The following is a 23,192-nucleotide window of genomic DNA, read 5'->3' on the forward strand; positions in this document are numbered from 1 at the left end:
TTCTGCGGAGGGTCAGGGTTTCTGTCTGGTGTGGGCTGGGGGCCACAGGCTGACTAGGTCTCACTGCTTCTCTGACCTCCCACAGCTCAGCCTCTTCCGAGCCCACCATCCACAGGGAGCTACCGCAGGGTACCCAGTGATAGCCTTGGCCTCAAGGAGCGGGGGACTAGCTCTCCCGCGAATGGTCACCGCTTTTTCCCGACGGTGGATTTGTTTCTGACCTTTGACCTGGAGCTTCTCTGCCCACCCAGGTCCCTGAACTCCACTCAGGCGTCCAGACCTCCTGTGGGTGAGGAGGGAACTGCTGAGGAAAGGCCCCCCTTCTCTCCGACCCTCCCTCACTCCTGCGGACCCTACATCCAGCCAAGGGTAGGCTCTGAGCTATGAGGGCAATTAAGGAAGTTTGTGAAACGATTGTTATTTCAGGGGTCTACAGTGTCAGTATTCATCTGACAAGCCTTTAGAGTGTCTGGGTCAGGCCCTTGGGAAGCACCGGGTCCCATCCGTGGCTGGGATCCTATGGAGATGTCACTCCTGTGAACAGATGAGGGCCCTCAGGGTGTGGGTGCCGTGGTAGTTATCTCTACTGGATGAATGGACATCCTGGGAGGGAGGGAGGTTCCTACTGGGGGAGGCGGGGCTAAAGATCAGACTTAAATAGGGTCTGCGTAGGTGGAAGGGGGCAAAAGGGTATTCCAAGTGGAGGGAACCGCATATGCAAAGGTAAGAGGCTTAAACCGAGGGGGTACGGCTGGGTTCCGCGCTCTGGAGGAGCCTTGAGGTGGTGAGGGAGCAGATCAAGCTAGCTTAAGGGGTGTGGACTGGGTCCTGTTGGTGCCTGAAGTGTTTTAAGCAAGGCAGTGGCGCGGTTACACTTGTTTTTTGGTCGGAATGTATGAGCGGCTGAATAAGGTAGTGAGAGAAGAGTAGAGGCGTCGTATCTAAGATTTGTGGAGCCGTAGCAGCGCCGGGTCTCGGGAGTGAAGGTGGGGTAGTGTGAGCGCATCTGTTTGCAGACAGAGAAAGTTCAGTGTAGTCTGTTCTTTTAAGGCAGTTGGTGAAGAAAGAGAGCAACGTGAGGGTGGGAAGTGATGCAGAAATGATGGAGGATTTGTCTTTCTTTGATTCTTTTTTGTTCAAGTTGGCACAGATTTGAGCTGTGGGGAAAACTGAAACCGGTACTATAGTTTTAAATCTTGATAAGGTCAAATGTATCAGGTTTTTCCATTATGCCTTGAACTTGGGTTTTATTGAAGGAGTTTCCCCTACTGCAATCCATAGTTCTATATATATATATATATATATATATATATTTTCTACTATTTATAATTAGTTATATTAGGAAATATCTCAAATGCAGCATGCAAAGTAGAAAAAGAAAGAAACCTTTGTGCTTATCATCTAGATTGAGCAAATGTTAAAGGTTTATTTGCTTCAAATTTTCTGAAGAACTAAAACCGCATAAATACTTGAAGGCTTTTTGCATCCTGCCTATTGCATTTTCCTTCTTCTCACTCAGAGGTAACTTCTGAAATTGCTATGTATCCTTTCATGTTTTTATTTACTTACAAATATGAATGTCGCCACAAGCAATATATACGCTTGTGTTGTATATTCATCACTTTTGCCTATATTTCTTTTAGATTTTTTTCTTATTTATTTTTAGTGTATTGTCTAGATACAAATCCATTTTGCCTTGTGCACATTGCAAAAATCTTGAATGGAATTTGATTGGACCTAATGTTTCTTTGATGGGTATATTTTTGAGTATGGATCCATTTCACTTAATGTTCTGTAGTTTATTTGGTTTTCTGTTGCTTTGTTAATTTGATTAATTTATATTTTTCTGGAAAGTTGTCCAATTTAATTTCAACTTAATGGCATTATTTATAATAGTCTCATAATTAAAAGAAAACTCCAGTATATCTGTAATTGTCTCCTTTTTCATGTCCAAAAATTGTTTCTTTTTTGCCTTTTCTTGTTTTCTTGATCAGTCCTGCCTGAAGTTAGTCTATTTCATTAGTTTAAAATACAAAACAACTATTTTATTAGTTGTAATAAATCCTTTCCAAGAATTGAATTTAGTTTTTTCTTTTTAATTTTTCATTTTGGGCACAATTTCAGAATTACAGAAAACTCATAATAGTAGAATGGTGCAAAGAATTTCTAAATACCTTTCATCTAAATTCCCCAAATACTAACATTTTACCACATTTGTACAGGGGGTTCCAGGAATTGGAAGGATTTCAGGGCCAGTTAAGGAAAAGATGTAAACATGAAGTGGCAGGAACACATACAAAGATTATTTACGCATGCATGAGGGAGAAAGGGGCCTCTTGCAGCATGAGCCCACCTAGAGGCTGGGGCCCAGGGGCCACTTCCCAGAAGAGAGGAGGACGAGGGAACCCCGGGGGTATCTCTGGGTCAGAGCCACTTGGGGTCTTTATAGCCACATGGTTTATAGCTATCAGAAACTGGGTGTGGTTTCACAGGGTGGGTAAAGCATGCAGCTTCTAAATGACTAAAAATGTGCTGATATTTGGACTGTGTTTAAAACATTCACATGTGTTGACATTTGAGTTTGGGGCTGCTAGTCTTTTGAGCTATTGGTCTCAGTCTGCTGTGAAGAAATAAACCACCCAGGGGCCATCTTCGGCTCATTGCTAATACAGTTAGCTTTATCCTGCTTTTCCTCCCCCTCTATACATATATGTGTGTGTGTAAATACTTCAATGTGCATTTCCCAAAAACAATAGCATTCTGTCACACAACCACAGTATAAGGATCAAAATCAGGAGATTAACGTCGATGCAATACCATTGTCTAACCCATGGATCTTAGTCAGATTTTACTAGCTGTCTCAATAATAATTTTTCTAGCTAAAGAAAATCCAGGATCATGCATTGCATTCCCCCCCACATCTCTTTAGTTTCTCTTTAGTTTAGTTTCTGGAACAGTTTCCCAATCTTTCATTGTATTTAATAACATTGATGTTATTGAAGAATACAGGACAGTTATTATAGAATGTTCCTCAATTTAGGTTTGTCTGGTGTTACATCATGATTAGATTCAGGTAATACATTTGTGGCAGGATTTTAAAAACAATCTGCTTAATAATTTCTTTTATTCTTTTAAAATTTCTTCTCATACTTGTCTTTTTTTTTAATGTCTTTTGAGTTTATTCTCTTTTTCTGTGCTAGCCTCCTGCATTGAATGTCATTAATTTCCAGTTTTAATTTAATGCCTATCTTAGGGCTATAATTTTCCTTTAAGTATGTGTTTGTAAATATCCACCAATTTTGGTATGTAGTATTTTTGTAGTCGTTGTAAGTATTTTTGCATTCTTTTTATTTTCTGATTTTATTACTTTTTGGTTTAGAGAGTGGCATCTATGCAGTATTGATTTTTAAAAGATTTGTTGAGGTTTATTTTTTAGCTTGTCAATTTTATAACTATATCAGATGCACTTTAAAAAGTGTATATTCTCTAACTATTGAGTTCATTCTTCTGTCTGATCCAATAGGTCAAGCTTTTAAATTGTTATTCACATCTTATATATTCTTACTATTTTTTTTTTGTATCTTAGATCTTCGTTTCTAAAAGTATATACTAAACTCTTTTTGCTGTGATTGACGATTTGTCAGTTTCTCCTTGTTGCATCGCGTCAGTGTTCAAGTGCATTTGAGCTGCATATGCATCGTGTACATTTGCTGGGGACACGGACCTAAGATCTAGTTGACTTCTGGTCATTGCTTTGTCTCCTTCCAGTGGGTCATTCTTTCTTGTTTTTTGTCTGTCTCCGAATTTTTAAAATGAATGCCGCGCATTGTGTGTGGGAGACTTCTGCTGGGCCGTTTCAGTGTGCGGAGCTGGGAGGGCAGGAGTTTGGTTGCGACAAGACTGGTCAGCAGTTGCGAGTTGCGCAAGGCTGGCATTTGTTGTCTCTATGGTTACCGTCGGCCTCGGCTGGCGTGGCTCTGTGCTTGGAGCCGGCTGGTTGCTGGGTCCCCCTCCGCGGCCGGCTTCCCCCCCACCCCGCGCCCCTTGACTCTCCTCCTGCTGGCACTCCCGCCTGCTCCTCGGTGCTGGCTGGCCTGCTGGAGGAGGGGCAGGGTGCTCTTTGTGTCTCAGTCTCAGGAGGGCCCTGGGGCCTTGGGGATGCTGCCCGTCCCCGCGAGGTTGGCGGCTCTAAAAGTCTGAGCCCAGGACCTATGTCTGCCCCTCTCCCATGGGGATAGTGTGTTTGTTTGTTTGTTTGTTTCTTTTTCCTGCCACATGCGGTGGATCTTACCAGTGCTCTGGGAGCAACAGGGTTTTGCTAACCTTCCCCCAGCAACACAGGGCTTTTGTTCCTCAGGAGAGAAATTTCTGGAAGGATGGGGCTTCCCGCGTTTCCAGCAATGGCAGCCACGCCCCTCCTGTAGGCCTTCACTACCCAGGGAGTCTCCACGTGGTCTCCAGCTCCGCCCTGTCTGTGTTCGTCCTCTATATCTGTATAACAAACAAATCACCACACATTTAGTGGTTTAAAGCAGCTCACAGCTCGGAGGCCAGAAGTCCCGGTGGGATGGCCACACTCTCTGCTCAGGTCTCCAAGGCCAAAATCAAGGCACTGGACGGGGCGGCCTCTTCTCCGGGGCTCCGAGGGAGAGTCCACTCCAGGAGTTCGGGGTCAGGCGGAGTGAGTTTCTGGCGGTTTAGGTCGGAGGCCCCTGCGTCCCTGCCCGCTGTCGGCTGAGGGCCTGTCTCAGCATCTTCTCACACTCAACGTCTGTCTTCAAAGCCAGAGACGATGCACTGGTTCCTTCTTGGGTTTTCGCTCTTCCAGACTCCCCCCTGCCCCCCATCCATTTCCAACTCAGAGGTAAAGTGTCCTGCTGATATTCTGACCTGAGTCTCATCATGTCGTCTATTTATTTTCAGGTTTTCTTAGTGTCTTTGCAAAGGCTTAGAATCGGACTGTAGCCAGGGCGGCTCTGTCCTGTCTGCATATTCAAGCTTCTTTCTACCCGCTTCTACCTGCAGAGTCTCGGAGGCCGGAGCTGAGCCTCCAGCTGACGGTAAGTCCTCAGCAGGAGAGCAGAGCTGTGGCGATCGGAATAGGTCCCAGTCCGCAAATCCCAGGCGTCCCAGAATAGAAAAATTCTCGTAAGGAAGGTGACCCGGGGAGCAGCCATCTCCTTGGCAAGAGGGGTCCCTCTCTCATCCCGCTCCATAGCTTAGGGCTGAAGTTGGAGGCTCACAATCTGGGGCAGCCCCCCGAAAAGTGCCCCTACAACAGCCCAGGACCCGCTTGCAGGCAGAATTTGGGTGATGTCATTGCCTTAGGGGATCATCTAGGACTTGATTTAGGGGAAGGTCTGGTAGGAGGAGAGGGGGGTTCTCCTTTAGGGTGTGAGAAGCATGAACTAGCAGGGAAGGGACCCCCATGGCTCTGAGGGTGACCCCCCCAACCACCAATTTCTCTCCACTCATTCGCGTTTACTCTCATTCTCTGCTGTCCATCCAGCTAGATGTGTAGCTCCTCCCATCCCACTGTCACCTCCGCACCTGACTTCTGGTGACCTGTAACCCCACCCCCCCTTCTAGTTGAGTCAAGGCTCAGACGTTGCTTTCTTAACCTAAGAGTATTTCGTTTTTCCTTCTCCTGTTAAAGACGAAAGAAAATGGGCGTGAGAGAGGTGTTCAGAGCCACCCAGCTTACTAGAGGCCGAGCCAGCACTAGCCCCCAGGGCTCCTGTCCGGAGGAGGCTGGGCGGGGCCCTCATCGCTAAGCCCCGCCCCTCCCCACCCTCCACCCCTTCAGACCTTCTCATGGATTTCCTCTCCTCCAGGGGCAGGACTCTGATAGGAGGTCATGGAGAGAGAACCCAGTAAGATGATATATGTATATTTTTATGCCATACTTAAGTATTAAACAATGATCACGTTTACTGTTGAAAAAATTAGAAAATGTGAAAAACAAATCCTACCGTGTGAAGGTAACCATTGCTAACATTTTGCGTGTTTTCTATAGAATTTTTTTCTTTACATGTTTATGAATACCCATTCCATGACGACGAAGCAGGAAATGGAGTAGAGGGTCACAGACCACTGTTTTTGACCCACGCTGTTGGGCCCGCCTTCCTGTATTAGCTTCCTGGGGCCGCCATCACAAGTACCACAGACTGAGTGGCTTACACAACAGAAATTGAATCTCACACAGTTCAGGAGGCTGGAAGTCTGAGATCAGGGTGTGGGCAGGGTTGGTTCCTTCTGAGGCCATGAGGGAGGACCTGCTCCAGGCCTCTCCCCGAGCTTCTGGAGCTCTGCTGGCGATCCGTGGTTTCTGCTGCATCACCCTGACCTCTGTCTCCCTCTTCGCATGAACTTCTCTCTGTGTCTGTGTGTCCAAATTTCCCCTTTTCATAAGGACACAGCCATATTGCGTTAAGATCCACCCCAGTGACCTCATTTTAACTCGATCATCTACAAAGACCCTCTTCCTAAGTAAGGTCATGTTCTGAGGTTCTGGGGGCTAAAACTCCGACATAGCTTTTGGGGGAACACAATTCAACCATTGTACTTCCCCTCCGGGATGCTATCTCAGGGAACCCCATAGCTGTTGGGTCACTTCAGGTTATAATGGAATAGGCCCCCCTCAGTTGCCAACTGTCTGTGAACATCTTACTCTCATGTCCAGTTTCCAGCTTCTCCCTCCCCCGTGTGGAGCCAGAGGTCTGGGACCTCCCCATGGGAAGGGCATGTGATCTGTTCTGTCTCTGCTCCTCAATTCTTCCTTCTCATTGGATTCCCTTCTTTCTCCTCCAGGGTCAGGGTATGAGGAGGGGAGAGTAGAAGAAAAAATAGCTCAAATTTTCCCCTGCTTGGTGTTATTTGTAGCTCTCACCTGCCTAGTGCTGGCTGCCCTCCACTCCGCAGGAGGCCACGTGATGGCCCTTTGTTGGGGTGCCCAGCCTGGGACACCAGCAGTGGCTCTCTGAAGACCTCCATGCTCTTGGCTCAGTGGTCCTGCCCCTCAGGACCGGCTCTCTTCACCCTGCCAGCAGCCTGCTTCATCAGCGTCCCTGCAGTAGGGCTCAAGCCCACTTAGCTTCCCCACCATCCACTTGGCTCCCCCGGGAACCCTCCCATCCTTGATCCAGCAAACGCAGGCCGTGCAGGTGGCTTCCGCCCCTGTGCCCTCCCCTCCCCTGGCTGCCGTGGGGAGCCTCTGACTTCTGAATTCTTCAGCTGGAAAGCTGGCTCCTGTTTCTGGGTTCCTGCATGCCCTAAACATTCAAAGGAGCCCCCCTCTGGGGAGTTTCTGCAGCTGGACATACGCCAGCCTGGGGGTGTAGTTCTCCCTTTTTCCAGGCTCCCTCCAGAACCCATGAACAGTTTTCTTGGAGCACACCCCCTCTTGGCTTGCAAGGGGAGCAATCCCCAACTAGGACAGGAGGCAAACCCCACGGTACACTCCCTCAATAGACAGCTCTCCTTCGATAATTTCCCTCCCCCAAAGGAAGGAATCTGTTAGGGTGTGTCTGGAAGCTCCTCCTTAGAATTTGGGGTGTTTGGGATTTAGCTAAAATTTCCAGGCACGTGGGAAAAAATCCCATCCATTCTCCTGTTACGCATCTGTGAATCATATGCTATGTATCCTGCTTTTTCCACTTGCTGGTATTGTTGGAAGATCATTCCATGTCAAATATTTATAATATTTTAAGTTGATTCATAGCTTGGCATGCTTTAATTGTATCATAATTTATTAACCAATCTCTTATTTTTAAGCACTTAGGTAGCCTCCAATTTTTAAAAAAAGACACCCTCAGAATTCTTTATGGAGTTTCTGTAATTCTAGAGTTTTAGTGTCTCTGCAGAATTCTTGGATCAAACTCCAGTGTGTCTCTATCCTGAGTAGGAACTTACCTAGGACCAACCTCGTGTCTATTCAGGAGAGATAGGTGTGGGGTCCAGTTGATGCTTCCAGCCACAGTAAATTTGCTCCTGAACCTTCGTGTTCCTGTTCCCTGGGAAAATGAGGAAAGGAGGAGGAGGGCTCAGGAGAAGTCATCAGATCTTGTCCCATATTTGGTAAGTGGCAGAGCCAGACCGGGACCACTTCCTGGGCAGAGATCAGCACAGTTCAGCCCAGAACAGGTCTTAATAATAAAATTTACTGTCGAGAAACTACAGCTACGAGAGGAGAAGCAAACAAAACTTAGCAGGATCCACGGATAGAACTGAGCGCCCCAGGTTAATCGACCTCCAGTTGCCTTAGCTAAGTGCCACTGAATGGACTCCGCCTTCTAGAACCCATTTTTATATTTTCCTGTGAATTTCCTCAACACCAGGGGCAGGAATGGTGATAGAAGCTTTGGGTTAGAAGATTAGTAGGCTACAGATATTTTTAAAATGATCATTTTAAAGGCATGATCATATATGAAATGCCCATTTGTCATAGAAGAGCTTAGAAAATTCATCTAAGTACAAAGAAAAAAATGTAAAATTGGGCATTATCCAACTATGCAAAGCTAACTACTACTTGCATTTTGTCTTACATCATTTCAGAGACTATTCTGTGTGAGTGTGTGTGTGTGTGTGTGTGTGTGTGAGATCAAATAATTTTCAGCCACCTTTTTCAGTTGCCAGTATACGATCAATAAATTGTCTTCTTTGGTTTTATTTTTATTAGCTATATGATGTTTATTTCCCTTTGGTTGTGGTATATTCATTTAACTCATCCTCTATAGTTGGATATTTAGTTATTTCTGTTTTTTCAGAGTTTTACCAGATTGTAATAAATATCTTGGCCGCTAAATCTTTGCCCGAACTCATGACTGTTTCTTCAGAATAAATTTCTATTAATTAAATTTCTGGGTAGTGGCAGGGGAGGGTAGTAAATTGCACACTGATTACTGCGACACAGGGATGTGTATTCATTAAGTAGAAAAATAATTCAGGTTCAAGCCTTAAAGTTGGGTCCCCATCACATTCCAAGGTGAGGGCTTTGCTCTGATAAACGGGGTTCTTGGGAGGAGCCCCCATGCCACCCCGTGCCTGGGGTGTTAGAGCAGTTGATTCTGAGGCTGGAGGCAAGCTTGGCCTCTCATGTCCTCTTCTCCCCCCACCCCAATCTCTGCCTCCACAGGTGTCTGCTTTTCCCAGACCAGCAAGGAAGGACCATGTGCCAGGTGAGTGTGGCATTTCTTTCAACTGCGCTTTTTGTTTTACCATGGATTTCAGGATGCTTGTAAGAATTAATCCAATCAAACACAATGCAAACAGAAATCAGGGTCCGTGAAAATAGGAAGAGAGTGGACGATCAAGGCCATGGGACAGGCAGTACAGAGGCTGTTGGGGTTTATTAGCTGCCCTCTAAATTTATGCCTGACATGCCTGGCACTTTAAAAAGACAGATTCCATCCCATATATGACTTGTGTTGTCTGGGACAAGCATATCACCTTCTCAGGGGAAATAAAGCTTTTTAGGATATTTAGACATTTATGTGATGGGTCTCCGTATGTGAGATATAGCAGGCAGATTCCTCAATAATAGCAACATTCAAATAAACACAACAGCAGATCTCCTGTGACTTTTTTTTTTTTCCAGTATAAAGAGTGGATATTGTGCCAGTGCAGAAATCTGTGATTACAGTTGTTGGAGGAATCCAAACACTTAGGTCTGCATAAACAGCTGTGTTACGGTTCACACTGACCTAGATAAAACACTGCATGATCTAGAGGAACGAGTGAGTGGCATGTTCTTCAAACTGCTGTTCATAATAATTTTTGACACAGATGGAGCTTAAACAGCTCGAAGCTTCCGTCTTTGGCAGGGGCAGGAGGGAAGATTGTGCGAGCTCGCCTGCCTCCTTCTCTCTCCGTGACTTAGACCTCACCCATTGCCCTTGACCTCCCTTGCATCCTTTCTCACTGGTGGTCATTATCTTTCTTCAGACATCATAATATCATTGTGTTCTGTCAGCCGGTTATTCTCAAATACCTCTGTTCCTAAAGGGCCTCCCTCTTTACCCCGGGCTCTAGGGTTGCATGAATGTGAAGTGCACTGGTCAGAATCCTGGAAGTTACAAGAGCCCGAAACCCAGCTAGAGCTAGTTGAGGACAAAGACAAAAATCTAGGCAGCACCCCAAACTGGGAAGAGCAGGCGTGCAGCTGGGACTGGGAGAGTTCCGCCCAGGGACCCAGATCTCACCAGGTGTCTCTCTTGTTCCCTTGTCCCTGTTTCTGTGACTCCTTTTCTCATGCGGACTTCATCCGTATGGCCGGAAATAAGGTGGCCATCAGCTCTCACATCTCACATTGACAAGTTCTGCCGCAGAATGGGACCAAGTCTCCTTTCATAGGGCCAGTTTGAAAGATCTTTGGGAAAGATTGGGATTGGTCCAGCTTAGTTCAAGGGCTGAGGGGCTGGGTCTGCAGAGGGGCGCTCCCAGGAGCACCATATGCTTGGCGTGGGGAGGAGGGAGGATGTTAGTCCCAGAGGAAGATGAGACCTGGTGGATAAACATTGCAGCTGTCCACTCCAGGAAGGCAAGCATTCACAGGGTGTTGGTTTTGAGCTCAGGGACCTGTCTTTTTTGCTGCAGAATGCTCTATCTACAGGTGCTTTTTAAAAAATTTTTAAATTGAAGTATAGTTGACTTACAGTGTTGTGTTAGTTTCAGGTGTAGGGACCTGTCTTGATGGGAGTGTCTGTGCTTAATAAAGCTAGGACTGTCTGGATATCTGATACCAGGAACATCTGGGGACAGGACCAATCTGAGAGGTTGAAAACCAGGTGGTGACTCCACAGCCTTCTCAGAGGAGAGAGCTGACTGCAACATGAGGCTGTCAGACCTGTATGTGAAGCTGGAGGTTTCATTTGGTGTCTTCTGGGGGAAACTATTGTTTTGTAGGAAACCAAGTCTCACTGGGAGCTTCTCCCTGTTATGGCTGTGTGTGATAAAGATAATGACAATAAAACTTATAAAACTATCTGTTGAGCACTTATGTGCCGGTCTCTGTGTTTTTCGTATATTGTTTCATGAATAAACCTGTGAGATAGATATTACCATTAACTCCTTCCCTCATTTTACAGATGAACAAACTGAGGCTAGAGATGTTAAAATCCATTAGGCGATGGAGTTGGGATCTGAATGCAGGCAGACAGACAGACATAGAACTGGGCCCTTAATGATTAAACTGTGGTTTTATCTACCAATAGCAAATTCCCAGCAAAGGAATCCAGTAGTATTGATGTGTTCTAGACATGCGTTGTCCATCACGGTAGCCACTAGCCACAGGTAGATACTGAGCATCCAAAGTGTGGTTAATGTGACTGTGGTTCTGAATTTTTAAATTACATTTAAATTTAAAAACTGAATCAGAGTAAATATTTTTTCAGGAAACACAACTTTGTTTTGATAGGACTACATTTCACCAAAGTGAAATTGAAAATAGTGTCTGAATTGAGATGTACCTTAAGTGGAAAATACACACCAGGTTTTGAAGATGTGATATGATTAAAAAAAGAATGAAAACTATATCAGTGATTTTAAAATAATTATGATATGTTGGAATTATATTTTGGATAGATTAGGTTAAAGAGAGATTAAAATTCTTTTTTTTTTTTTTTACTGTTTAAAAGTGACTACTAGAAATTTTTATTTTTTTAAACCACTTTGAGGTATGATTGACATTCAATCTGTACATATTTAATGTACACAATTTGATGAGTTTACAGATAAGTGTACACCCATGAAACCATCACCACAGTTAAGGCCATAAACTTATCCATTGCCTCCAAAAATTCCCCTCCCCCCACCTTTATAACTTTTTTCTTTTGAGGTAGGAGCATTTAACATAAGATCTATCCTCTTAGCAAATTTTTAGGTATACAATACAGTATTGTTAAACACAGGTATGATGCTGCACAGTAGATCTCCAGAAGTTTCTCATCTTCCATATCTGAAACTTTGAATCCTTTGACCAACCTCCCAATTTCCCCCTCCTCCCAGCCCCTGGTAACCACCATACTACTCTTTAATTCTATGAATTTGACTATTTTGGATTCCTCATAAGAGTGAGATCATTGCGATATTTGTCCTTCTTTGTCCAGCTTATTTCACTTAGCATAATGTCCTTCAGGTCCATTTATGTTGTCACAAATGGTGGGATTTTCTTTCTCATGGCTGAATAATATTTCATTGTATATATATACCACATTTTCTTTATCCATTCACCCACTGATGGATACTTGGGCTGTTTCCATCTCTTGGTTATTGTGACTAATGCTGCAATGAAATGGGAATGTAGACATCTCTTTGATACCCTGCACTAAGATAACATCATCTGCAAACAGAGATACATTTATTTCCTCATTTCTGATGTGGATGCCTTTTATTTCTTTTTCTTGCCTAATTGCTCTGGCTGGACTTCCAGTACTGTGTTGAATAGGAGAGGCAAGACTGGGCATCCTTGCCCTGTTCCAGAACTTAGAGGGAAAGCTTTCAGCTTTTCACCATTGAGTATGGTGTTAGCTGTGGGCTTTTCTAAATGGCCTTTATTGTGTTGAGGTAAGTTCCTTCTATACCTAATTTGTTGAGAGTTTTTATCATAAAACGGTGTTGAATTTTGTCAAATGCTTTTTATGCATCTGTTGAGATGATTATGTGATTTTTATCCTTCATTCTGTTAATGTAGTGAATCACAGTGATTGGTTTTCATATGTTGAACCATCCTTGCATCCCAGGGATAAATCCTACTTGGTCATGGTTTATGATTCTTTTAATGTGCTGTTGAATTTGATGTGTTAGTCTTTTGTTGAGGATTTCTGCATCTGTGTTTATCAGGGATATTGGCCTGAGGTTTCTTGTGGTGTCTTGGTCTGGTTTTGGTATCAGGGTGATGCTGGCCTCATAGAATGAGTTTGGAAGGATTCCCTCTTCTGTTTTTTGGAAGAGTTTAAGAAAGATTGGTACTAATTCTTCTTTGAATTTTTGGTAGAATTCACTCATAAAGTTCCTGGGCTTTTCTTTGTTGACAGTTTGACAGTTTTTTGGTTACTTCTTCATTCTCTTATTTGTTACTGGTCTGCTCAGGCTTTCTATTCTTGATTCAGTATTAGTAGGTTGTATTTTTTTTTTTAGAAATGTATCCATTTCTTCTAGGTTGTCCAATTTGTTGGTATATAATTGTTTATCATAGTCCTTATGATCCTTTTTATTTCTGTGGCATGAGTTGTAATGACTCCTCTTTCATTTCTGATTTTATATATTCCAGTCTTCTCTTTTTTTCCCCTTAGTCTAGCTAAGGGTTTCTCAATTTTATCTTTTCAAAAAACCCTGCTGATTTGGGCTTAGTTTGTTCTTTTTCTAAAGGTGCAAAGTTAGGTTGTTTATTTGGTATCTTATTTTTAAAAGTAGGTGTTTATTGCTATAAACTTGCCTCTTAGTACTGCTTTTGCTACGTCTCCTAAGTTTTGGTTTGGTATGTTTTCATTTTCATTTGTCTTGAGATATTTTCTAATTTCCTTTTTGATTTCTTCTTTGACCCAATGGTGTTTAAGAGTGTGGTTATTTAATTTCCATGTATTTAAAATTTCCCCCATTTTTATTACTATTATTGATTTCTAGCTTTGTGAATAATTTCAGTCTTCTTAAATTTGTTAAGATTTGCTTTTATGTCCTAACATATGATCTATCCTGGAGAATGTTCTGTGTGCTCTTGAGAAGAATGAGTATTATGCTGCTGTTGGGTAGAATGTTCTGTATATATCTTCTAGGGCTATTTGGTCTATAGTGTTGTTCAGTTCTGCTCTTTCCATGTTGGATTTCTGTTTGGATAAGAATGGAGTATTTAAGTCTGCTACTATTATTGTATTGCTGTCTATTTCTCTCTTCTGATTTGTCCATGTTTCTTCACATATTTAGGTGCTTTGATGGTCTGTGCATATATAATTGTTACATCTTCCTGTTGAATGGAACCTTTTATAATTATATGACTTTCTTTGTCTCTTGTGATAGTTTTTGACTTAAAGTCTATTTTGTGTGATGTAAGTATAGCCAGACCTGCTTTCTTTTGATTACCATCTGCATGGACTATCTTTCTCCATCCCTTCACCCAATATGTGCCCTTATATCTAAAGTGAGTCTCTTGTGGACAGAAAATTGTTGGGTCTTGCTTTTTTATCCATTTGGCCACAGTATGTGTTTTAATTTGAGGAGTTTAGTTCACTTATATTTAAAGTAATTATTGATAGGTAAGGACTTACTATTGCCATTTTGCTAATTGTTTTCTGTTTTGTAGTTCTCTTGTTCGTCTCTTCCTCTCTTTGTTGTGGTTTGAGGATAGTTTTGTTAGTGATATACTCTGATTTTTTTCTCTTTATTTTTGTGTACCTACTGTAGATTTTGTTGTGGTTACCATGAGGCTTGCATTGAATATTTAATAGTGTTAACAGTCTATTTTAACCTGATAACAACTTAACTTCAATCGCATACAGAATCTCTACACTTTACTCCCCCCTCCACTTTGTTATGACAGATTTTACTTCCTTTTATATTGTTTCCATTAACAAATCTGAGATAATTATTCTTATACTTTTGCCTTTTAACTTCTAAACCAATATTTAAAATGATTTACACACTAACATTATATATATATATATTATACTCAGTATAAATTAAAATTGTAATTTTGGTCCTTAATTCATTCAGAGAGAGAGAAGAGGAGGGTGAAAGGGAAGGGGAGCCAAGCCCTGTTCTGTGTACGTGGAATCCTTTCTCTGCTTTCCTGTTGTTGCCACCTTAATTTTGACCATATCACATGTTGATGATTATAATTGTACCCGAACTTTATTTTTATTATTATTATTTTTTTGGCTGCACCATGTGACTTGCAGGATCTTAGTTCCCCAACCCGTGCCCCCTGCAGTGGAAACACGGACTCCTAACCACTGGGCTGCCAGGGAATTCCCTATAATTGTACCCGAATTTTATTCATTCTCTCCCTCCCAGTGATTCCCACCTCAGTGATGCAGTGATCTTCCACATCAGTTTGTCTTTGGTAGCTCCCCTTCTTAAATACTGTGATGGAGTCCCCATTGCATGTATGAAAAACCCTTTGTTTGTCCTATGATCTGACCTCTCCCCCTCTCTCTCTCTCTCACTCACACACACACACACACACACACACACACACACACACACACACATCCCCCTTATACTCTATACTGTCATTCCCGACTGTCATATATTTGCAGTTCCTACCAGATTTTCCTTGCCTTTGCTCAGGCCATGCCTCTTGATAGGAATATCCTTCCAACATCAGAACACAATTTATTTTTCATGATTCTGCTCACATGTGACCTCCAATGAAGCTTAACTTGACATCAGGATGTTGAATTTGACTGCTGTCTTCTTTGTGTCTGTTCTGTACTTAAATGTACTTCCATCATAGCCTTCAGTGTACTGTTACCACACAGCAGTCTCTTACATTCATCTCACTCCACCAGACTACAAATGCCTTAGAACAGAAGCAATGTGGCATTGAGCTTTCAACCTCAAGCACCATGCAGAACACCAGTGACATACCTGGTCTTCCGTAGATGCTTGTTCACTGAATGGATGGATGGATGGATGAATGGATGAACAGAGATCCAGAAGTGAGATATTTTCTAATGATCTTTTTTTTTCTCTCCCACAAAATGTCGTACAAAGTTAGGGGCATGCTAAGCTTCCTATATAACTTAACATGGGAAAACCTGACCTCCGAAGGTGGTAAGATCCATCTCCTCTACACCTTTGCCATAATACTCTGTGCTGAGCACTCCAGATTAATCAGGAGTGTGCTGTTCCAGGGGTCGTTATCATTCAGAGACGTGGCTGTGGGCTTCACCCGTAAGGAGTGGCAGCAGCTGGACCCTACGCAGAGGACCCTGTACCGGGATGTGATGCTGGAGAACTACAGCCACCTGGTCTCTGTGGGTGAGGAAGGCCTCCTGTTTCCCCCCTGCCCGCCGCTTATGTCTGAGCTCCTTTCTTTTCTCAGTTACATAAGACCCTGTTAAGTACTAAAAATGTTTGGCCTTGGGTTTCAACCATCAGTAAGTCTTGTTCTCATCTCACCTGGATTATTTGTGAATTTTCCTCCCAAGTGAAATAGCTATTCTTTGGCTGAGATGTAAATGTTCATTAGGCAGCCTGAGCCTTCTGCTTCCTTGGATGGCCCAGGTGGCTCAGAATAAATCTTGTAACTATTTCTTATGAACAGGCTGTCAAGTCACCAAACCAGCTGTGATCTCCAGGTTGGAGCAGGGGCAAGAACCGTGGATGAAGGAGGAAGAGATCCTCAGATGGAGCTTTCCAGGTGAGAGAGAACCAGCCTGGAGGGGGACAGTGGACATGAGATTCCAGGAGGTCACAAAGCAGAACCTCAGATTTTTTTTGTTTCACACATCTGTGTTAAAAGCCTTGGATCTTTGCAAGCAGCTATGGACATCTGACCCAAGACCTTGAAATGCCCAAATGATTCCTGCTACCTGCATACCTCACACATCACTGCATGATTACTCTCCTTTCCCTGGATTTTAGAGAAAGACATATTCTTTTAAAGTTTATCCATTCATTCTATTCCACTGCCCGCTTCTAAGACCTTGCTTTCTCAGTCTTTCTCTAGAATCTTCAGGCTTACACTTGTCCCCATGGTTATAAAACAGGCTTTCTCATGCTTTCAGGGGTTCATAGATTTGTCCTATTTTAAAATAACTTATTTTGTGCCACTCATTTTTATTTTAGTTGTCTTTTCTTTCAATGCCTTAAAAACTTATTTTCTACCTTTTATATGACTTTAAATTCATCTTCTTTCAAGACCATGTAACATGTCCCCATTTTGTCTGATACGTTATAACTGAAGCTTTTCCCCCATCTCAGTGTGATCCCACAGGGAGCTGAGCCTTTGTTTTATTCATCTTTATTTCTGCAGGACACACATAGTATATATTGACTAACCCCCTCTACTGTCTAGGACAAGGATCCTTTATCAAGCATTTGTTCAGGGCAGTTGTTATTAATCAGGGGTGTACACCAGACTCACTGGGGGAGCTTTAAAAATGCCCCCTGGCTGGGTCCCAACCCAGAAAATCCTGCTGGGGAAGATCAGTAGGCATTGATTTTGTCTCTTAGGAATTCAGCACTGGGGCTCAGGGAACATAAATATTTCTAAACACAGGAGTTCCATGGTTCCACTGGGTATTAGTGCCCAAGGTGAAATAGCGGGGTGTTTGTGGTTTAAAATGTAAGTAAAGTAAAAGCAAATAAAGATCTAAGCATAGGATGAAGAATCCAACAGTTAAGATTCTCCAAGTAGATTCCACAGTGCTGTGGAAACCAACTTGCCCAAGGAATGTCAGTATGGGTTTAGTGGAGGGGCTGATCTGCAGGCATATGGGAAGGGGACACGTAGGGTTGTGTTGTCGGCCAGATTTGGTTTTAAGGAACCAAATGAAGAAAACGGTCATCTGAGCAATCAGAGCACAACAGGGAATCTTCCCGGGGCAAGGATGGCTTGCATTCGGGTCTACGGTACTTGTCTTGTGTCCATATACTGGACATCGTAAAGACCACGTAGATCCATGTGAGAATAAATCGCTGCAGAATGGACCTCTGACTCTAGGAGAATTCCTTTAACAGTTAAAGAGCTTGATGCTTTGAGAAAATTAATTTGATATACAGAATGGAGGGGAAGTTAAGGTGGGAAGGGCACAGGAAGTGCAGGTGAGAGAAAAGCCTATTTGCAACCTAGGAATAAAGTGAGGGGAACTCACACTTCGTTCAGCCCGAGTCCTTTGCTCATATTTCCTAAACACCCTTCTCCCTAGAGTCCCCTGAAAACTCTGGTCTGTCTTTAGTCTTCGTTCATAATTCCTAAATACGCTTATCTCCTGATGGGACCTCCTTATTATGTCTTCCCCTTACCTAGGGATGCTAGAGCTAGTACCGGCCTGTGATGGCCAATGGTGGCAGAATCCTCTGGCTCTGCATTCTGTAATGTCATCTTGAAATTGGTCACATTGGGGAATGCTTTCACCATGGAGATTGGTAATTGGTACAGATCGGGGTTTCTTTTCCTCTTGGTGACCTGGTTCATCAGCACATCAATGCCTTGAGTCCACTATCCTCTAGTTTTTCTCTTGTGTGTGTTTCCACCTTCTTCCCAATTTAATGTGTGGACTTGATAATAGCAGAGCTTACATATATTTACTGTCAGGGTTTTAACTGTTTCCATTTCTCTTTTTTTTTTTCTTTTCAGAAGCCAAGGGAGTAGGAAGTGTTTGTAGTAAGATTATGATTATGATTATTTAATCTGGGCAATCAGGTTTGAAACCACAAAGTTAATCCTCCTTCCAAACACTTCTGAAATAGTTTAGTTCTACGATGTGATCCTGGAAAGATAACATGTTTGTGTCCTTATTTATTATTTCCCTAGAAGTTTTGCAAGTTGATACCCAAGTAGATAGACAACGGGAACACCAAGACAAACTTTTGAAGCAAGTTGCACTCCTAGACAAGAAAAAATTGACCCCAGAAGGGCACAACGCATGTAACACAGTTGAAAAAAACACCTGTCCAAACACAAACGTTGTTTCTTCAGGACAACAGGTCCCTAAGTGCGAGTCGTGTGGAGCAGCCTTGCCGGGTAATGCAGGCATTACTCCTAACGCGTACCTTGCAAGAAGGAGATTTGAATATGATGCACAGGGGAACTTATTTCTCTATTCTAAGCTGGAAACTCCACATTCTGGGGCACACCCACGTGAATGTAACCAATGTAGAAATGCTTTAAGCCGTGACCAAGCCCTTAATGCTGATCAGAGAACCGACAGTAATGAGAAACCCCACAAATGTACCAAATGTGGGAAAGGCTTCTCCCATAAATCAGAACTCATCACCCATCAGAGAGTCCACAGGGATGAGAAGTCCTCTGGATGCAACGACCAGGGGGATGGCCTGAGGGAGGAGAAGGTTTGCCTCAGCAAAAAACGTCCGGGAAATCACACAGACGAGAAACCCGGCGGAAACGGCAAATGTGGTAAAAAGCTCTCCCCAGAAACAAGCCTCTCCATACCCGAGGCCATTCTGGCTGGAGAGAAGCCTTATAAGTGTTCAGACTGTGAGAAAATCTTCTCCCACAAGTCACGTCTCATTGAACACCACAGATCCCACACAGGAGAGAAACCCTACGGCTGCGAAGAATGTGGGAAATCTTTCTCCCGGAAGTCATGCCTCATTATCCACTACAGAATCCACACAGGAGAGAAGCCCTATGGCTGCAGCCAGTGTGGGAAAGCCTTCTTCCAGAAGTCACACCTCATCCTTCACCAGAGGACTCACACCGGAGAGAAACCCTACGAGTGCAGCGAATGTGGGAAGGCTTTCTCCCAAAACTCCTGCCTCATCATACACAAGAGAACCCATATGGGCAAGAAGCCCTATGAATGCTCTGACTGTGGGAAAACGTTCTCCCAGAAGGCGAACCTCATCAGACACCACAGAATTCACACCAGGGAGAAACTGTACGGATAAAGTGACAGAGAAGGTTTTCATCAGGAATTCCCAACACATCTAGGAATGAAAACCCTGTGGATTTTGTGAACGTGGAAAATCCTTCAGCAAGAAGTCCAATGCCACTGTGGGCAGACCTTTCTACCAATTTGGAGAACTAGGAAATGCTTATTCTCTTAAAACTAAGGATAGAAGGCTAATGATGCTCTAGAGGGATCTATTTTTATAGGATAAACTTAACTATGAAGTGTATCTGTGTCTACATTAACTGTGGCTATTGAGCTCTAAGTGAATAATTTAAACCATTAAGACAACAGATTGACTAAGCCACAGAACAATCCCAGGGGTATGTGGGGACTATGTTCCTGGAGATGCTACATAAACAGAATTTTATTTTACTTATTTTTGAACTGCATTTGTAGTTGAACATAATTGTGAACTTGTAGACACAGATACCATAATATGTAGGATGACATCTATCAAGAGTTTCCACACTAAATTACACCCTTTTGTCTTTAATATACGTTATAACTGGGATTTACTACTCAACCGGAAGTCCGTACACCGTACCACATACCATTTGGTTTTTTGTTTGCCGGCAAGTATTACAGAGCCCCCCTGGATCTGGAAACCAGCAATTTCATGACATCCCCTGATCTCTCTCCATCAACTAGTTTATAAGTCATGTTTAATGAGTAAGGTTGGGACTCCCTTTTCTGGCAGTATAGTGGACCACCTAAAGTGAAAAACGTTCCACTGTAAACCACTTGAAATGATGGACAATAACAGGTAACATTCTTTTAAATGCATAACTCAGCTTGCAAGAAAATCAGTGAGGTTTCCAGGTGCCAGTTCCAGAGGGAACTGAAAAGTGTGTGAGTTGATGCTGTAAGCTGCCCTGTAGGTTTGTTTACCCAGAAGCTTGGGTGTTAAAAGCTATAGGCAGAAGGCTTGGCACTGAAATACCTCATAAATTGAGAAATTTCAAAAGCCTGTACATACAGGGAAAGGATGGACCAGAGAAAAACCTGCTCATTTGCTCAGGAAGCTTGCCTGTCTCTCCCTGGGCTCTAGTAGGGAAGGAATTTACCCTGATGATTCACAAGCCGTGACCTGCACCTCTTATGAGTTAGAATTGTGAATTTTCCCTATTCATATCCCGGTTGAAAAACTGAACAATTAACATAGAAATTTGTCCTGGTCTTTGAAACAACTTTACAGAAGCAAACACAAACTATTCTTGGAGGAAGACACCCTCAACCTGTGTTTCTCAGGGTTCTGACATACAAACCCAAGATGAGTTCATAATCCAGAATAATAAAATGTGAAGAACGTCAACAGACATTTTAACAAAATAAAAACCTCAAGCCTTTTAAGGTGATAGGAAAATCTGAAATTCTATAAAAATGACTGTCTTGAAAAATGATGAAAAACAAAAAATCAAAACTGCATGAAAGCAAAGACACAAAGAAAGATAACTGGCTTATTTGGAAAAAGAACCACATAGGGTGTCTAGAAGTGAAAAATATAGTCACTGAAATTTAAAACTCAATGTTAAAATAGTCTACATGTCAAACAGTAGATTATACTCAGCTGAAGAAAATGGGAACAGGAAGGCAGAGCTATAAGCCAATTCACAGAATTCAGTATATAGAGAGGTGGAAAATGTGAAAGAATGGGGGAAGAGACATAAAAATGAGAAGAGCAGGGACTTCCCTGGCGTCCAGCGGTTAAGACTCCAAGCTTCCACTGCAGGGGGCATGGGTTCGATCCCTGGTCAGGGAACTAAGATCCCGCACGCTGCAAAGCACGGCCCAAAAAAACCCCAGAAAAAAAACAAACAAAAAAAAAGAGAGAGAGAGAAGAGCAAACAGGAGCTCCTGAAAGACAAAATGAAAAAACGGAAGAAAAGTAAATATTCAAAGATATATTGGCTCAGATTTAACAAAAGATGTGCATTAACATGCATATGTGTGTGCAATATATATGTATATATATGCATATATAGACATGCAATATATGCCTAGCTGAATAACTAAAAATAAGTTCACATCTAGATGTACTCGATGTATATCCATCCAGAGTTTAGCCCGTCAGAGTTTAGCTAAGCTGCTCTCTAGTATTGCTGCCTCGTCATCCATCGTGTTTGGTCAGATGGCTGCAGGGACCTTAAGCTGACACTAGCCCCTTGTGCAAGGACATGCCCTATAGCAGCCACTCGGCCACAAGCAGATGTAAGTCCCTGGTGTGACTGCCCCGCAGCCCTTGTGATCAGTAGCTCACCTGCCTCCCAGTGCCTGTAAGCTTTATGCGCCCCTTAGCCAGGACCCCCGTGAGCTTACCAAAACCCTGCTCTTTGGGTTTGGATTGACCGATCTGGTCCTAACCTAGAAACCCCAGAGCACTCCCCCCGTGGACCCTAATAAAGGGATGTGTGCCAAGTCCAGTCCCTGTCTGCACTCCGCCTTGACCTCCCCTGGGGCCCCTCCAGGCATGCTGTGTGCTTGGTCCAGGCCCTGTGAGTAATAAACTTGCCTGTTTCGACTTCTCCGTGGTCTGTTGCTGAACCCACTCATCGTCCTGCACCCTGTGCTCCACTTAACAAGTGTTAATTTCACGAAGTCTTCACAGATGGGAACAGGATGGTAGAGTCTTGCAATTGGCTGGTGGAGAAAGGCCTTTGGCTGGCCAACGGGCTGTGGAAGTTGCCACCTTGCGGAGGGTGAACTCCCCCAGTGGGTGTTAGACTTTGGGTATATTTCCCCACTCCAGGCACAGACCCAGCTGCCGACTGTTAGGAGACTTGGCCACGGTTTCCGAAAGGTCCTGTCGGGGCAGGTGAGGGCTGAGATGCACCCTGCCACGAGCACGCAGCCACCACCGACTCACCAAAGCACTGGTTCTAGGCTCCGAGGTCCCAGCTCCGGTGATCCTGCTGCCTCTGCGCCGGTGGGGGTGAGCCCGATCCTAGTGAGGCTGATTGGGACACTCTGAGGGGAAGCAGCCGCCTATGAGTCCGGCTGCCTGGGATTCCACTGCAGACCTTTATGGTAACATCCCCAAGGCCAAGTCAGTTGTCAGGGTGGCAGGTAATAGAGTATTAGAAGCTGAAACTTGAAACTGTATTGCATCTTCGAAAGTTGCTGAGTGAGTGAATCTTGAAAGTTCTCATCACAAGAAAATAAAATTTGGCAATTACATGAAGTGATGTTCACTACAGTCGTCACGGTGATCATTTTGCAATGTACACAAATCGCAAATCATTGTGTTGTACACCTGAAATCAATATGATGTTATGTGTCAATTATCTCTCAATAAATAAATAAATTGAAACTTGAAACTTGATGCGTCTCAAGACTCAAAATATTTTGAAAGACTTTGTACAGCAGGAGGGAGAGAAAAAGGGCTAGTCAGCCGTTGAAAGTGTCTAAACCTGGCCCGGAGCTGCTACTCCCCACCACAGAATTCGGCCGAAGACCCAAAATGCCACGCCATGCGGGATTTTAGTTCCCCGACCAGGGATCGAACCCGTGCCCCCTGCAGTGGAAGCGTGGAGTCCTAACCACTGCCAGGGAATTCCCTGCATAAACTTTTAAAAGAACCTGGGGATGGAGGGCCACCATCAGCAGATGCAGGCTGGGCCT

The 23,192-nt window shown here is 43.5% G+C and overlaps 1 protein-coding gene across 11 annotated transcripts; it reads left to right on the forward strand.

The window, feature by feature from the left end:
* Positions 1-22,893, forward strand: LOC103013571 (zinc finger protein 300-like). 11 transcript variants are annotated; one of them, XM_028167534.2, is made up of 8 exons: positions 1-369; positions 4,924-5,060; positions 5,657-5,873; positions 7,904-8,076; positions 9,134-9,176; positions 15,846-15,972; positions 16,259-16,354; positions 18,473-22,893. In XM_028167534.2, exons 4-8 carry the CDS (start codon positions 8,021-8,023, stop codon positions 19,567-19,569), a joined length of 1,419 nt encoding a protein of 472 aa, XP_028023335.2. In that variant the 5' UTR covers positions 1-369; positions 4,924-5,060; positions 5,657-5,873; positions 7,904-8,020; the 3' UTR covers positions 19,570-22,893. The 11 variants fall into 11 exon arrangements, with proteins under 11 accessions (XP_028023335.2, XP_057385987.1, XP_057385988.1 ...); XM_057530004.1 differs by having other exon boundaries at positions 5,657-8,076; XM_057530005.1 differs by having other exon boundaries at positions 5,835-8,076.
* The last annotated feature ends 299 nt before the right edge of the window (positions 22,894-23,192 follow it).

Source organism: Balaenoptera acutorostrata, chromosome 15, assembly GCF_949987535.1.
Source record: "Balaenoptera acutorostrata chromosome 15, mBalAcu1.1, whole genome shotgun sequence".
Taxonomy (NCBI): Eukaryota; Metazoa; Chordata; class Mammalia; order Artiodactyla; family Balaenopteridae; genus Balaenoptera; species Balaenoptera acutorostrata.

Excerpts from the sequence above, each read along its gene's own strand:
- LOC103013571 (XM_028167530.2), top strand. The coding sequence starts at position 15,609 with ATGGATGGATGGATGGATGAATGGATGAACAGAGATCCAGAAGTGAGA. Across the intron at positions 15,973-16,258 it reads CAGCCACCTGGTCTCTGTGG|GCTGTCAAGTCACCAAACCA; the intron begins GTGAGGAAGGCC and ends TCTTATGAACAG. Across the intron at positions 16,355-18,472 it reads CCTCAGATGGAGCTTTCCAG|AAGTTTTGCAAGTTGATACC; the intron begins GTGAGAGAGAAC and ends TTATTTCCCTAG.